The sequence below is a fragment of the Lontra canadensis genome, unplaced genomic scaffold (assembly GCF_010015895.1).
Source record: "Lontra canadensis isolate GAN:19392208 unplaced genomic scaffold, GSC_riverotter_1.0 scaffold18, whole genome shotgun sequence".
Taxonomy (NCBI): domain Eukaryota; kingdom Metazoa; phylum Chordata; class Mammalia; order Carnivora; family Mustelidae; genus Lontra; species Lontra canadensis.
This window is the reverse complement of record NW_022631012.1, coordinates 6839060-6855657: the sequence shown is the minus strand read 5'-3', so window position 1 is coordinate 6855657 and position 16598 is coordinate 6839060. Positions and strand designations below refer to the sequence as shown.

Sequence of the window (16598 nt, the reverse complement as noted above, 5' to 3'; positions counted from 1 at the left end):
GTCCACAGAACCTAATAATAATCATCACCGTAGACACTCGGTGAGAACTCACTACGTGCCAGGCACTGCTGAGCGTGCACAGGCATCGTATCATCTGAATCTCGCACTCTATAAGGGACACGCTTTTATTATGCCCATCACCCTGAGGAGTGGGCCCTGCTGCCATCCCCTCAGATCTTTTCCAGCTCTGCGTGCTGCCCTCCCACCCGCTTCTGAAGACTTGGCTGCTACAGCTCAGGTTGTGACAATCTGAAGGTTGCCTCTTGCCGGCAGGTGGAGGGAGTCCGAAGGGGTCTTGGAGCTTGGTGTTCTCCTTCACCCAGTGACCGCGACAGAAAGGACTGGTGTGGAGATACCAGCCTCCTTGCCCACCTCCCCTTACCCCATCCTTTGCCTCCAGGTGAGAGGCACTAGACAGGTGATCCGGGCTCCACGTCTCTCCTCAGAATCAGGCTGAGCTGGCTTCCTGCCTTTCCCTATCTTGCTTCCCTACTCGCTCACCTTTCCTCCTAGAAGCGCTTCTCTGATAAATCACCTCCTCCTGAATCTTTAGTTCATTATCTGGGTCTGGAGGAACTTGACCTAAGACTCCAGCCTTACACAAGACCAGTTGCCATTCAAGCCCAAACAGTTATATCTAACTCCAGGCAGATTTGAGACTTCTAATCCCTCCATTATGCTGCCTGTCCTGTGGGTGTGATGATTCTGTTTCAGTGTCCTGTTCCTAGCATTCCGCGGAGAAGTTACCAGAAGATGTTGGAGCGGTATCTTTTTTTTTTTTTTAGTTCTATTTATTTAATTGAGGGGTGGGGAGGGAGCACAGGCAGAGGGAGGGGCAGAAGCAGAGGGAAAAGCAGACTCCCTACTGAGCAGGGAGCCTGACACCAGGCTGGATCCCAGGACCCCAAGGTCATGACCCGAGCCAAAGGCAGGCGCCCAACTGACTGAGCCCCCCAGGTGTCCCCAACCAGTATCTCTGACACATGACATATGTTCATAATTCTTACTGTGGTAACAGGAATGTTCAAAGTCCTTGTAGGGATGGGTGAAGTCACCGTGGGAGCATCTCAGAACACTCTGACAAGCATCTCAGGCTTCTTCCTCAGGGCCCCTACAGCCCTTTCAGCAAACCATGCACAGGCATAATTACTCTGAAAATTCTGTTGGAGGTTCTACTTTCCCTCTAGACGGTTCTACTCATTCTTATTTCCCAGTACAGAGCATAGTGTTTAAAATGGAGGTGCTGAACCTTTTGGGATGTAATTCTGTAGTACAAAAAAACTAGATTTAGAGCCCTGGTTCTCAAATGCCATTTGCGTAAGAAGCCGCTGAGGGCGAGGTCTAGGAATCTGCATTTTAACAATTGTCCCAAGTGATTATGAAGCAGGTGATTCTGATCCATTATTGATAGTTTGAAAAACACTAGTTTATAAGGTCCAAATACTCCATAATAACCAAGGAGCATTTGTGCTATAAATGCTTGTTATATAGCATCTACTTTGTGTCTGACACCCTTGTAAGAAAATTAAAAATTTAAAACTAAAAATCATGTAATCTACATCACAATCTTATGAGACAAAGAATGTTATTACCCCAGTCTTTGCAAGTTAGAAAACCAAGGCAAAACAAGAGTGCTTAGGAACTTGCCCCGTCTCCTGTAGCTAGCAAGGATTTGGATCAGGACTTTGGGCTCCAGAGGCTGTGCTCCCAACTTTTACCCCATACCACCCTTTCCACTGATATGTGTAAGAAAATCCACATTATTCCCAGCTTGCTTGCTTTCTGCTGAGCCCTTCCAAGGAGGCTGAAAGGAAAAGGAGACCACATGACTGCATGAAACACACGGGAAATATTTTATTAGTTTCCAGATGGAGAACAAGGTAGAGTACAAATACTTCAGTAGTAATCCACGGCTCTCCGCAATGAGCTCACTCGGGCACTCGTGGCCCCCCAGTCGTGGTAGCGCCTGTAGTCCCCCGGTCTCAGCAGGTACTGCCGTCCACGGTAGTTGGGCAGCTCGTACAGGACCCAGCAGCCCTCCAGCACGTGGAAGGAGTGGCTCTCACTGAAGTGGAAGCGGTCATGAAGCGAGGAGCAGTCCTCAGTGATCTCTACCATCTGGCCCCTGTAGTCCTCTCGCTCGTAGATCCTGATCCTGTGGGAGCTGGTCTGTGGGTTTGGTAATCAGCAGATGAGGAGGAGTCAGAAAACCTAGCCCTTTGCAACCAGTCACACACCCCACAAGGGGAATGGGCATCTCTTTGTTTTTTCTATATCAAAGGTGGCCAAATAAAAGAAGGAGACTACCAATAACAGGGCTGCTGTGTACAGTTGGATAGGTTGAATACTGCAAAACTAAAAAAAAAAAAAAAAAAAAAAACCCAAAAAACAAAAAACCCCACCATTCACATAGACCACGATAAGGATAAATATGTGAGTGGTGCTCCCTAGGGTTTTTTTGGGGGGGAGCACAACCTTTATGAAGCATACATACGGGATCCATTTACTACCATTCTTAAGTAACAATTTGTATATAATTGTTTTGCTCTATCCTTCATAGACTTTTGGTGGTCTGGGGTTCTCCTTGGATGATACAAAAATAATTGTATATTAAAATAAAAAGACAAACATATCCCTAGCAAAAGGCTTTATTTTGAATCTTGATAGCACTAGAAGAGGGGAGGGAGAAAGGAAATCAAATTGCTTTCCCCAAAGCAAGGCACAGAAGGGCTGTGGCATTTCAGCCCCAACAATTCCTTAGTCCCTTCCATCTGCTTTAAGCCCTGCTTCTCTACGATCCTGAAAGTCAAGAGCCATCACAAGGATGCGATTTATTTGTCAGTTCTAATACACGCTTCTGCAAGTCTGCTTATGTAATGAACCTACATGGGAGCCAAAGATCATGAAGGAGACCTGCCCAGACCAAGGGAGCATAAAACCTTTAGAAAAATGGAAAGTTAGGCTTTTTGTCTGGAGCAAATCCTGCCTGTCTTTCCTTGAGCACTTGCTCTTTTTGATGTCCCTTCCCAGAAGGCGCCAATCGTCTCAGTGTCTTCCTGCTCCCACCACTGAATGCTCTTTAGGAGAAGTTCTCACGAGCGATCGTCCGCAGGATGAAAGACAGATAATAAGGAATCTCCCGCGGTTGGGAAAGGACCCACACGTACATCAGTTAATTTGGTCTTCACGGCAGCCTGGCGCATGTGGCGCAACCATTCTAGTCTTTTCTTCTTTTACAAGAAGCCAGTGACTGGACCGCTCAGTCTGTAATTAGAAAAGTCCAGACGGGAAAGGAGAAACCCGGACTTTCAGGTTCTTCCTGCTCCTCTGGGTCCATCAAGGCATGGGTTTGAGTCGGTTTGAGTGGGTTCCACACTTTGCGAAAGCGGCACATTTCCACAGGACTGTGTCATAGATTAGAGAATCCCCAACTGTGGGATTTCAGGCCGCAGGGGCTTGATTTGGGGAACAGTGGGTTTTGCAGGAGCTGCTGGAATCAGCTCGTTGGTTATTTGTTTTGACTGAACAAAAAGCGGGACTTGATGTTCATAATAATAATAATAGTTAATATTTAGGGGAAGTGGTGGCTTGCCATGTGCTAGGTATTCTGCTTTCAGCCTTATTCCAACCCTATGATTTAGCCACTTTTATTGGCCCCATTTTACAGATGAAGAGAGAGAAGTAGCCCGAGGAACTAGCCCCAGGACACCTGATGAACCAGTTTCAACACGTTGCTTTATTTGTCACCTGAGCCATGGACACCGTGAATTTTCCCAGTAGAGGTGAGTTTAATTTTAGCAAAGCAAAATAAACCTTTAAATTAAAAGCATTGCGCCACATTTTCAGTGGAAGAAAACCCTGGAGATATTCAGAAAGGAAAGGAGAACATAGAGCAGCAACAGAAGGCTGCCGCCCGCTAGTCTGAAAGCCGTGTCTGGAGCGCTCATGTGGCGGGAGGACCCAGCAGGGCCTGGGGGGCTGGACTCACGTGCGGGATGAGGCGGCAGGAGCGGACCGAGTCGCTGAGGCCCAGCCACTGCTGGTAGTCCGGGTAGTCCCCGCGCCGCAGGAAGTACTGGTGGCCCTGGTAGTTGGGGCGCTCATAGAGCATCCAGCAGCCGCTGTCCACGCGCACCGAGTTGCAGCGGCTGAAGTAGGGCTGCAGGTTGGGGTGGTCGCTGCTGCACTCGTAGTGGCGGCCCTGGAAGCCGCGGTCCTCGTAGAAGGTGATCTGCAAGGCAAGGGAGGGAAAGGCTCAGAGGCCTGGCCCCAGGCCCCAGCGTGCGGGGCCCCGCCCTGGCCTGCGGCTGCGCCGGGCTCACCTTCCCCATGGCTGGTGACGGAGGTCAGTGATGGGCCGCCGTGGCGCGCGTCTATATAGCAGGAGGCTGCTGCGTTGGCAGGAACAACACAAAAGGGGCCCGCGGGGTGAGGAGGGAATTTTCTCTCTCTCTTTTCTATATAATTACGGCGGGGGTGGGGTGGGGGACTTATTGTATGTTTTCTCTTAGACTCTCCAGTGTTTTCGAATTGATGACCCATGTTAAAACCATCACTTAGTGCCTCTGTGGCCTTTAAATGAAGCCTATTTAGGAATTTGGAACTGAGCAAAAGCCGTTAATCGAGTTAATTATTGCAATGAAATATTTCAGTTATCTTTTTAAATTTCAAGACCATCTCCTTTTGAGTAACAGAGTCCGGTAGTGACTGAGTCTGAGGTCAGAATGGACCCCAGCATGAGAAGTTTTGAGTAGAGAGCATTTTCTTGGTGTGAGAATCTGGAACATGGGGAAGAACCTGTCTTCTCCATAGTTCCTCTAAGAGGAAGAACCTTTCCATGACCTTGCAGGCTTACAAGTGAGCATAGCAGATACTGCTAACACTTGAGGAAGGGCGATGGGGTCTTGGACCCTGAGGAAGCCGGGTTTAGGCACCAGCTTCCACTCTGCCCCCTGGAGACTGGGCTGGACTGGGGCCACCTCCAGCGCCTCAGCTGGGTGCCTGTCACGGCATAGGCAAAGAGGCCCTCACTTATGGAATTCATGAGTTGACTCACTGATGGTTCCGACCCACAAGGCAACTTTCTTTTCTTAAAGATTTTATTTATTTGACAGAGAGAGTGAGCACAAGTAGGGGAGCAGCAGACAGAGAGAGAGGGAGAAGCAGACTCCTCACTGAACAGGAAGCCGGATGCTGGGCTCCATCCTAGGATTCTGGGATCACGACCCAAGCAGAAGGCAGGTACCCAACTAACTGAACCACCCAGGCGCCCCTCACATGGTAACTTTCTATTTAATAATTTTGCAAACTAAGTGCTAAGATTAGTTCTACTACTGATACATACAAGTTAACATGCAAATATAACAAATTAAAAATCCTGCAGTCTTAGAAAGCTTCTGCTTTTCTCCGTTTCCCAGCCCTGGGCAAGCCCTGCTTGCTCTGCAGTTAAGGCTCTGACTCCAGGGGCTGGAGTCTGCCTTCTTCCCCCAAGATCCGACCTCCACCCTCAGCAGCTCCTGATGCTTGGCTCTCATTAGAGCAGAGTTTCTCAACCTCATGTTATTTTGACATTTTGGGCCAAAAAATTCTGTTGTGGGGTGGTTGTTCTGTGCATTTAAGGATGATTAGCAGCACCCCTGGTGTCAACCCACAAGATGTTAGTAGCATTGGTCTCCTAGTTTTGAAACCAAACCTATTTCCAGACATTGGAAATGTTCCTTGGGGGAGCAAAATCAACACCGGTTGAAAAACCAGTGCTTTAGAAGAAGCAGTTCTTCAACTTAAAACAACTCGAGACACTGTTTCGTTCTTCAGTTTGGATTGTTGCCACCAAAATCCAATGCTAAAAAATCGTTTTCCCTGAACAAATTTCATTTGCTTCATACAAACTTAATAAACCTTATTCATATCCTTTCTTTTAAAAATTCTTACATTTACAGAAAATTAGAAAACTATAGAGGAAAATTTGAAACCATAGTCCTGTATTTTAAAAAAAGCACTGTTGGGGCACCTGGGTGGCTCAGTGGGTTAAAGCCTCTGCCTTCGCCTCAGATCATGATCTCAGGGTCCTGGGATCGAGCCCCACATCAGGCTCTCTGGTCAACGGAGAGCCAGCTTCCTCCTCCTCTCTCTCTTTCTCTCTGCCTGCCTGTCTGCCTACTTATGATATCTGTCAAATAAATAAATAAATAAATAAATAAATAAAATCTTTAAAAAAACCAACACTGTTGATGTATTTTAAAACTTCCTTTTAGTTCTGCAAAATAAGGGAGTTCTAAAGATCCCTTGGACAACAATGTGTATATAATTAACACCATTGTACTATGTGGTTGAAAATGGTTAGGATGGTAAATTTACTGTTGTGTGTATTTTACCACAATAAAAAAAGATACCTTTGTTCATCTGCCCACCCCTCTTAATTTTCACTTCTCTGATCTAATACTTTCCTCTTTAAGAATTTGTCCAAAGGAAATAGTTAAAGGTACATGCAAATATTGTGTATGGTTGTGTTATCAGACCATTGTTTATACTATATTAAAAAATACAAATGAAATGTCAAAAATAAGGCATTAATTAGGTAAATTATAGAACTTCTGTTTGATGGGATGTTAGGCAGCTACCAAAAATCATGTTCTTGAAGAATTTATAGAAGTATATGGAAAATAATCACCATATGTCATTTCTTTTTAAGTAAGTATAGTATACATTGAGAGGTATTGGTGAAGGAAAGAAGATAAAAATAAATGGAAATACATCTTGTGTTTATGTATTGGAAGACTCAGTATTGTTCAGATATCAGTTCTACCCAAAGTGATCTACAAATTCAGTATAGTCCCTATCAAGATTCTAATAATGTTTAATGTAGGAATAAAAAAAAATCCCTCCTAAAATTCACACAGAATCTCAAGGGACCCTAAATACCAAAATAATCTTGAAAAAGAAGAACAGAGTTGGAGAACTTGAACTTTCTGATTTCAAAACGTACTACAAAGCCACACAGATCAAAACAGTGTGGTACTAGCATAACAATAGACATATGGACCAATGGAAAAGAACAGAAAACCCAGAAACAAGCCTTCACATGTATGGTTAACTGATTTTTGACAAGGTTGGCAAGACCATTCAATGGGAAAAGGAGAGTCTTTTTAACAAATGATACTGGGAAGAATGAGTATCCACATGCAAAAGAATGAAGTTGGACTCCTACCTTACACCATAAACAAAAACTGACTCAAAATGGATTAAAGACCTAAAGAACTAAAACCATAAAACTCTTAGAAGAAAACACAGGGGAAAAGTTTCATGACACTAAATTTGGCAATGATTTCTTGGATATGACACTAAAGCACAGGTAATAGGTAAATTGGACTTCATCAAAATAAAAACTTTTGCATCAAAATAAAAACTTCTGTGTAACAAGGGAGACCATCAACAGAGTGAAAGGCCATGGAATGCAAGAAAATATTTGCAAATCATATATATGTGATAAGGCATTGGTATCCAAAGTATATAAAGAACTCGTACAACTCAGCAACAACAAGGAAAAAGCAAAACAAACAAACAAACAAACAAAAAACCACTCAAAAATCCCCCCCAAACCCACCACCAACAAAACCCAAAAAACACCAATTTTTAATACAAGGACAGGAATAAACATTTTTCCAAGGAAGATATACAAACAGGCAATAATCACATAAAAAGATGCTCAACATCACTAATCACTGGGGAAATGCTATCAAAATTACAATGAGATGCTACTTCTTAGTCTATAAGGGATGGCTATAATAAAACACAAAAATAAAATAGAAAATAACAAGTGTTAGTGAGGATGTGGAAAAATTACAGTTGTTGTGCATTGCTGGTGGGAACGTGAAATGTTGCAGCCACTGTGGAAAACTGTTTAGAGTTTCTTCAAAAAGTAGAACCTCTAATTACCGGATGATCTACAATTTCCCTTCGAAGTATATACCCAGTATAACTGAAAGCAGGGACCCAAACAGGTATTGGTACACCAATGTTCAAAGCATTATTCACAAAAGCCCAAAGACAGAAGCAACCCAAATGCCCATGGAGGGATGAATGGATGTAAAACACGTGACAGATGCATAGAATGAAATATGATTCAGCCTTAAAAAGGAATGAAATTCTGATAAATGTCACAACATGGACAAATCTGAGAGCATCATGCTAAGTGAAATGAGTCAGGCAGGATGATCAGTGTTGATTACATTTATTTGAGGTACATACAACAGTCAGATTTGTGGAGACAGAGAGGTGAATGGGGGGGTTACCAGAGGCTATAGGGGGGTCGGGATGGGGACTTAGGGTTTGAATGAGTGCAGAGTTTTAGTTTGGGTTGATGACAAAGTTCTGGAGATGGATAGTGCTGATGGTTGCACATCATTGTGAATGTGCTTTATGTTACCAATTTGAATACTTAAAGATGGTTATAATGGTAAACTTTATGTTATGTGTATTTTACCACAATTTAAAACATTTTCCATGAGCAAAAAGAGAAGAATACATCTGTGTTAATTTTATCGATATTAACTTCTTGATTTCAATAGTTCTACTCAAGTTGTAAGAAAACAGTAAAATAGGCTGAATTCTAGGGACTAGAAAGGAATTAAGCAGCATTTTAAACAGTTTATGTTAAAGTACTTACAGTCCTCTTTATAATAAGAAATAAAACAATAATAAATATAATTAATGTCTTAAAAATTTTTTTATTCGTTCCTTTCCCTACTTGGGCTTTCTCCCTCATTCTCCCTTTACTCTTTCCATTATGATTACCTTATATCACCAAAGCTTACACTCAAGAACCTGATAACATTTTAAGGTCTTCTTTAATCCCGGGAATTTGTGCTCTGGGCCCAGTTGTTTGTAGGCAAAGATCTTTGGGTGCTTGTCTTTACCCAACCTTCTTTGTATGCCGCCTCATTTGCAGCTAGAAGCTATCCTGTGGTCACCAAGAATATCTGACTGCTCCAGGACACAGATGCTAAATATGGTGGGAGACAGACAAAACCTGGGGCCCTGATGACATTGCTGAGCTGCTGAATCAACCAGCCCTAAATCCTGTGCCATCGCAGGACTTCTGTCACATGAGCTAGTAGATTTCTGTATTGCTTGTCCATTTGATATGGGGCTTCTGCTACTTCCAGTCTAATGTTTCTGAAGTGATTCAGATTCACTTCTGGCTGAGGAATGAGGTTGAAACTTTTTGTTTAAGATTTTATTTATTTAAGAGAGAGAGCACCAGCAGCGGGGAGCGGCAGGGGAAGCGGGAGAAGTGGGCTCCCCACTGAGCAGGGAGCCAATGAGGGGCTTGATCACAGGACCCTGGGATCATGACCTGAGCCGAAGGTAGACACTTAACTGACTGAGCCACCCGGGTGCCCCGAGTTGAGGCTGAATTTTGATTAAGTTTTGGAGGATGAGCTGCTCACCAGGGGGGAGGTGGGAAGACTAATTCAGGCATGGAAATGATGCGAGCAAAGGCAAAGAGGTGTGAAGATGTTGATGTGCTGGGAGGGCTCCGGTGGGTCAGGAGCATCAGGTGATAGGAGAGGGAGTGGATGGGCTGGGGCTAGGTTCTTGTAAGAGGAATTTTCCCTGTGGACAGTAGAGTAATATCAAAGGTTTCGAAGAAGAGAAATGACTTGATCAGATCAGTCTTTGAAAATACACACCCTTCTTCTTTTCTAAAATTCTAGCAATGAGAGCACAAGACAGAACAGAAAGTAGAAGAACCAATGTAGGAGAATACATTGCCCTGCTTCTCTATAGCCTTTTATGGATAGTGTGTTAACATACTTACACACACATAACTATATGTGCAAGTACAAGGTTATGTAAGTATATTTAACTGTGTGTGTGGGATGTGCATATATATAGAGAGAAGACAGCTTTGCATTTTCCTATTTATTTAACTCGCTTCCTGCTTGTTTGCAGTCGCCTCATGGTAAGAATCAGTCAGCTAGTACTGTCCTTATTTGACAACACTCTTCCTGATTCCACAATGGAAAATCAGTGATCTCTGAGCTGTGGTTCTAGCTTCTGATGCCACTTCTATTATTAATTGTTTGACATTAGAATTGGACTTCAGCTTACCTTACATAAAATGAGTTATCTAAGTTATAGATGATCTCCAGGTATAAAATAGGTTAAAAATCGTAAGACTTCATTGTTCTATAAAGTCTAACTTCCTTCTTTCCTCTCTTCCTCCCTCTCTTCCTCCCTTCCTCTCTTTTTTCTCCTGATTCTTTTTTTTTTTTGCATTTTCCATTAAGAATTTCTTCGAATACAGTACTCAACAATCACCTTAGAAAAAGTCATATATACTCTGTATTAGCTAGAAACATGTTTTGAACTACAAATAGCAGAATATCCAATTACAGTGGCATAAATGAATTTGGATTTATTTTACTCCCTTTATACAAAGTGTGAAAGTCAAACACTCCTGGCATTGCCCTTACTAGTGAATGCACCATCTGATCTGTTGCGGGCCTGATTAGAACAAAAAGGTGGAGGAAGGACAAATTTGTTCTCTGCTTAAGCTGAAACATCCATCTTCTCTTGCCCTCAGACACCAGTGCTCCTTGTTCTCAGGTCTTTGGACTCAGACTGAATTACGCCACCAACTTTCTTTGATCTCTAGGTTGCAGGTCATGGGACTTCTCAGACTCTGTTGATGAGGTAATAATTATAATAAATATCCTCATATTATCTATATGTATTCTATTGGTTCTGTTCTCTGGAGAGCCCTGATAGACATTGGTTTAGGGGCTTGACCCCATCAGGCCAGCATTTCTGAAACTTGGCATTTCCCTCACACTTTCCATCTCTTGGGTATAAAATGCTTGAGAGAGGAGGGAATTGTGACACCGGGAGCACCTACTCCCTTTCATCAGGAAGGCAAATGTTTTTCCAGAACCATCTTTTCTCTTTCTCTCCACCAGCATTCCTCCAGTTAGGTTTCCGTGTCCAGAGAGTGTCATGGGACAGTCTCAGCATCAAGAGAGTCTGCTAAAGATTTGTGATCTCAACCTTTACATACAGTTTGGGGGATTCGAAAACTTTCTAAAGCCCATCATGGTACCCGGCTTCAGAATCCTCGCTTTAAAAAGTAGGTCACATTATCTCTGAACCATAGCTTTTTAGATCCTCCCTCTTCAGAGAAAAACTAAAATCTAAACAGATTTTTAATAATCTGGTTTGAAGCAGCAACTTGTTTAAAGACCAGAGAATCAAATGATATATTATAAAAGTATACAAAGTATAAAAAGTATTCTAAAACTGTAACATTCTTCTTAATACAAAGGCATGTTTTTATTGTGAGAGGTGTGTTTTATTTATTTGTATTGGATCACACATTTTGGTTTCCATTTGTGTTGTGTCTGTGTGTGTGTGTGTAAAGAGTAAGAGGAGGACAAAAGAAAAACACAAGCAAACCAATGCCAATAACACACAGAAAATATTTTATTAGTTTCCAGATTGAGAAATGATGAGGAACTTATTTCAGTAGTAATCCATGACTCTCCTCAATGAGCCCACTCGGGCATTCGGGGCCCCCCAGTCGTGGTAGCGCCTATAGTCCCCCGGTCTCAGCAGGTACTGCCGCCCCTGGTAGTTGGGCAGCTCGTAGAGGACCCAGGAGCCCTCCAGCACATTGAGGGAGTAAATCTCATTGAAGTGGAAGCGGTCCTGAAGAGAGGAGCAGTCCTCCGTGAACTCCATCATCTGGCCTCTGTAATCTTCCCTCTCATAGAGTCTGATCCTGTGAGAGCCGGCCTGGCCCATCCAGAGATGGAAAGAGGAGGAAAGCAAGGCATGACATGGTTGCAAGACATTCATGCAGTCCAGCTCAAGCTATTTTGAAATATAGGATAAGCCTCAACTAATTCTCAATATTTATATATTCCCCATTTTCAAAGGCGGAGATTCACTACCCTTTCAAGACCGTGAAGTATGATAGAAAGAATTAAGAAGGAAATTTCACTGTTTATATATATATAAATATTTCTCAGGATGAAATACTAACCATGATCAGTATACCACACCAGAGAGAAACTCAAACCTTGAAGAGCATATTACTGTTTTTGCCATTTTGAAGAGATATTTTTCATTTTTCAAGCATGTGTGTTTGAACAGTAAAGTGAGTTCATGAAATGAATGGCCTTGCTTTTGGTTTAAGATAAATCTTGGAAAAATCGCCACGGGTTTGGATATTTCTGTTTCTGTGGGAAGCAAAGTTAAATGTCCTAAGTCTCTCAGACAATAACTGATTCTCATTTAATAACTTAGGAATAGAATGAGGAAAAATGAGAAAGAAAAATCAGTAAGATCCAGGCCTAATTTTTCAAAAACCTTAGCATTTTAAAACACATATTTGAAATGTATGTGGGTACGTGCATACAATTTCTCTGTGTTGCTCTCCATTGAGAGAAAGTCCTTTCATTTGTGTAGGTGGGGTAAACCAAAATAAACAAGTGGGGAGCAAAAGAGAGAGAGGTCTTAAAAAAATGGATCCCTGCGAAAGTTTCTTTTTCAACTCCTATCTGCTCTGTAACTACCCCCTATACACGCACATAATTATTCTTCTATGGGATCTTAGTGGTTTTTCTACAACTCCACTGTAAGTGATTCCAAGACGGGAACTATAGGTCGTACATGCCCACGGCAGCCAACACATTCTTACTAAATATTTGTGGATTAATAGGTACCCGGGGTACCCATTAATTGCTTTTATTTGGGGCCAACTACGTGGAACTGATCTACCATAGCTTGTCTTGTGTCCAAACCCTCAATTATTCAGAATGATCACTACTCCATATGTTTAAGGTTTGCTTGAAACTCTCCATTCTGTGTCCTGATAGGGGGCTGGACTCACGTGCGGGATGAGGCGGCAGGAGCGGACCGAGTCGCTGAGGCCCAGCCACTGCTGGTAGTCCGGGTAGTCCCCGCGCCGCAGGAAGTACTGGCAGCCCGCGTAGTTGGGCTGCTCATAGAGCATCCAGCAGCCGCTGTCCACGCGCACCGAGTTGCAGCGGCTGAAGTAGGGCTGCAGGTTGGGGTGGTCGCTGCTGCACTCGTAGTGGCGGCCCTGGAAGCCGCGGTCCTCGTAGAAGGTGATCTGCAAGGCAAGGGAGGGAAAGGCTCAGAGGCCTGGCCCCAGGCCCCAGCGTGCGGGGCCCCGCCCTGGCCTGCGGCTGCGCCGGGCTCACCTTCCCCATGGCTGGTGACGGAGGTCAGTGATGGGCCGCCGTGGCGCGCGTCTATATAGCAGGAGGCTGCTGCGTTGGCAGGAACAACACAAAAGGGGCCCGCGGGGTGAGGAGGGGATTTTCATGTGCTCTTTTTTCTCTTTGCTGTTCTAGTCCACGGGGCTCATTGTGGGTTTTGGTCCCATTCTCTCTGGAATGTTCAGGTTGCTATCACTGGCTAATGCTGTTGAGACAGTTTGGAAAAAAAAAAAAAAAGGAATTTGGAACATGGTTGATTTAATAATAGAAATAGAGCTTCAGCCATTTCATATATAGTCTACACTTTTATTTATATGGGTTGGGGGAAAACAAAAACGTGTAAATGAGGGAGCAATAAAAAAGCAAAAATATATAGTAAATATAAAATTAATCTATCAGAACTGTCAAGGAACATGTGTGCCACAATATTCAGTACTAATTGTTAATAGGAAGAAAGTGACATTAATAGAATGTTGATAATTTCAACTTAGTCCTTTAAGAGAATTTTCTTATTAAGGAGTATAAGAAATTGGAATGTTTTACCAAGGGAATTCACAGAACTTCAAACTTGCAGTATGGTAAAAACAAAAACAAAAACCAGCCAACCAATCAAACAAACAAACAAACAAAATCCCAGCAAGCAAGAATATTCAGTATTTGATCTGAGTTTGTTACAGCCTAGAAGTAGACTGAATTCGTTACAGTGTATAGAAGTAAACAGAGGATTAGATGTTTTTTCTTGGCTAATTGTAATTAAAAAGGGAGAAGAGTTTTAAGAACTCTTTTTTTTTTTTTCTCAGAAAGAATTAAAAGGGAAATTTCTAATTTGGAAGAAATAAGAAAAAGTTAAAACACAAAAATTGATTACTTACCTCTCAGGTTATTATAAAATAAAACCAAATTCCTGAGAAATCCATTTTTAGTAGGAATCTAGTTACACTTTTTCCTTTGGGGAACAAGAGTACACAAAGCTTTTGACTCAAAAGAGATTCATTGCATGAACACAAAGAGGAGCTACGGCTAAAATGGTGTGGGGAGAGGAAGGAATAAATCTGGAAGCTGAGACTCTAGGAAGACTTTAGAGAGTGTTTACTAGGCTGGAAAGAATAGTTTGATGGACTGGAAGGAGCACTGGAGTGGAAGATAACCTATGCCTTTAGGTCATGTTCAAAGAATTATTCACAGTCCTGTGTTGTCTCGTGGAAATACTTTGTCTTGACGTTGGGTCATAAGTCTTTGTAAGTTAGTATTTTTAAATAAAACACCAACTATGTACATATGATGATTTCAGTTCTTGTTATCCACTATAGATAGACATGTGTTTGCAAAATTACTTCTGTTTACAGAGTGGAAAGTAAACAGCCCAAATCAAAAGAATTAAAAAAAAAACCCTACATCATTTTAATTAACCATTTAAAAAATAATAATTAATAAAGTAAAAGTTTTGGAATTGTCATTTTGCTCAGAGTTGTTTCTGTGGGGAGAGTGTTGATTGATAAAAACAGTAAAATATGAGAAAGAAGTGAATGCAGAGTCACAAAGAAGATTTAGGGGAGCAGGGTGGGGATGGCTGGGGGTACCACCACCACCACAGCCTACGTGCAATTACAGATTTGAGATACATCTGGAGATCGAAAACTTGGGGACTCTGGGTTCTAAAAAGAGAAAAGGCTTTATTTCAGCTTGGGGAAAAGAAAAAAGAAAGAAACAAACAAAAAACAACTCACAGTTTTCATCGAGCTGAAAACTGAATGGTTTGGACCAAAATGCGGCTTGATTGTAAAGCTTTACAGAAAATTCCATCATTGACCAGTGTGTGTTCAACGAAAGCCCCAACTTAGTGTGCTAAGTGAACAGCCCCCACTTAGTGTGCTAAGTGAACAGAAGTTAAGACTCAAGAATCCTTCCACCTATAGCCCTAAAGCAGAGTTCTATATGAGTTGCCTGGAATGACTGATGAGGACCGTCTTTGGAAGAAGAATAAGAGGTAAGTGTGAGGTACCCTCATCCTGAGCTCTAGTCCAGCAGGGAACCTGTCACTCCTAAATATTCAGATGCTTTCAAACAAAAGTGAAGACAAAAGACAGGAATTCAGGTTAGAGTTTTGCTGCATACAGAGTCAAAGATTTCTGTAGCTGCTATAAATGTCAGTCTCCAAAATGAAGTATATAAGAAATACCATTTTCCTTATCTTCTAGAACTCAAAATATTTTATGACTCTAAGTCTCATTTCCACTAGGATGGAGAGAAAATTTCACCGTAGTCATTGCTACGTGCATTGTTTCGTCATCTCATGTTCCCAGGCTCCATGGCTGGGTTCTGTGGGCTTAACATGAGAGCAAGTCATTTCATGGGGGGAGAGGGTGCACTGGAAACTCCCGTGCTGTCCTTGATGGTGACTCTCCCCAGCTTTGACACGAGCGTGGAAATAAGAACTGGCAGCCCTGAGGGCTGTGGAACCAAGATGTATTTTATTTGACTGGCACAATGTTTAGATGTTCTCCAGGATGCTGTGGGTTGGTTTGCACTTTCCGCAGCTCACCATACTTTTCATCACTCCTTGTGGTCTTGAAAGAAGTTGTTTGCTCATTTACATTATCTCTCTGGTCCCTGAAGGCATTGAGCTGCAACCTCAAATAAGCGTCTTCAAACTCTGCTCAGTTTTTGCCAAAAGAAAACACTGTACATCAGAGCAAATTCCCAAGCGTTCTTCCTTGGTCTGAGTCATACTTTATTAGGAACTTGTGTATTTGGTGTTAAAATATCCTTTTGTAAATGTCTCTTCTTTTACAAAATGATGTATGAATAGATGGTGCTTAGTTTTACAGTTTTGTTTTCTTTTTAATCTTAAAAGTCCTTGCTTGGTGAAATAGAAATAGGCAATCCTATGTTGGTCTCTGTTTAAAGAAAACTGGTCTGGGAAATCCAAAATACTGAGAACCATATGATTTGATATCCTGATTTAAATCATTTGGTATCATAAGAAATATGTAAATAAATATTACTCCATTTGTTTCCCCCAGAAATTTGTCTTGGGATGACTTTAAAGTACTAAATGAAAGTACTTGATGGAAGTGTTTACATATGTGTTATTTTGTACTTGAGAAAGTACTTGACTTTAAAAAGTGACTACATGCTTACTGTTTAGTGTATGCATTTCATATTATTTCTGTGTAGGCCTCCGTGGTGGTGGGGACAATGCCTTTTATTTGTCTTGGTTGTTTTTTCATCCCCAATGCTACACATGACAGGCTCATTGTAGGTGCCTGGTAAATGATAAAGATACTAACTCAAAGAAATTAGGATCTTTGGTGGCTAACAATTGAGCAGAGTCTATTAAAATTAAAAATCTCT

At 42.2% G+C, this 16598-nt stretch overlaps 2 protein-coding genes across 2 annotated transcripts; both read right to left on the bottom strand.

The window, feature by feature from the left end:
- Window positions 1-1896: 1896 nt before the first annotated feature.
- Window positions 1897-4331, bottom strand: LOC116869230 (gamma-crystallin F). Its single transcript, XM_032860279.1, has 3 exons — window positions 4323-4331; window positions 3989-4231; window positions 1897-2169 (listed from the first exon to the last, which is right to left on the bottom strand). Exons 1-3 carry the CDS (start codon window positions 4329-4331, stop codon window positions 1897-1899), a joined length of 525 nt encoding a protein of 174 aa, XP_032716170.1.
- Window positions 4332-11520: 7189 nt separating this feature from the next.
- On the bottom strand, window positions 11521-13235 carry LOC116869229 (gamma-crystallin D). Its single transcript, XM_032860278.1, has 3 exons — window positions 13227-13235; window positions 12893-13135; window positions 11521-11793 (listed from the first exon to the last, which is right to left on the bottom strand). Exons 1-3 carry the CDS (start codon window positions 13233-13235, stop codon window positions 11521-11523), a joined length of 525 nt encoding a protein of 174 aa, XP_032716169.1.
- Between the last annotated feature and the right edge of the window lie 3363 nt (window positions 13236-16598).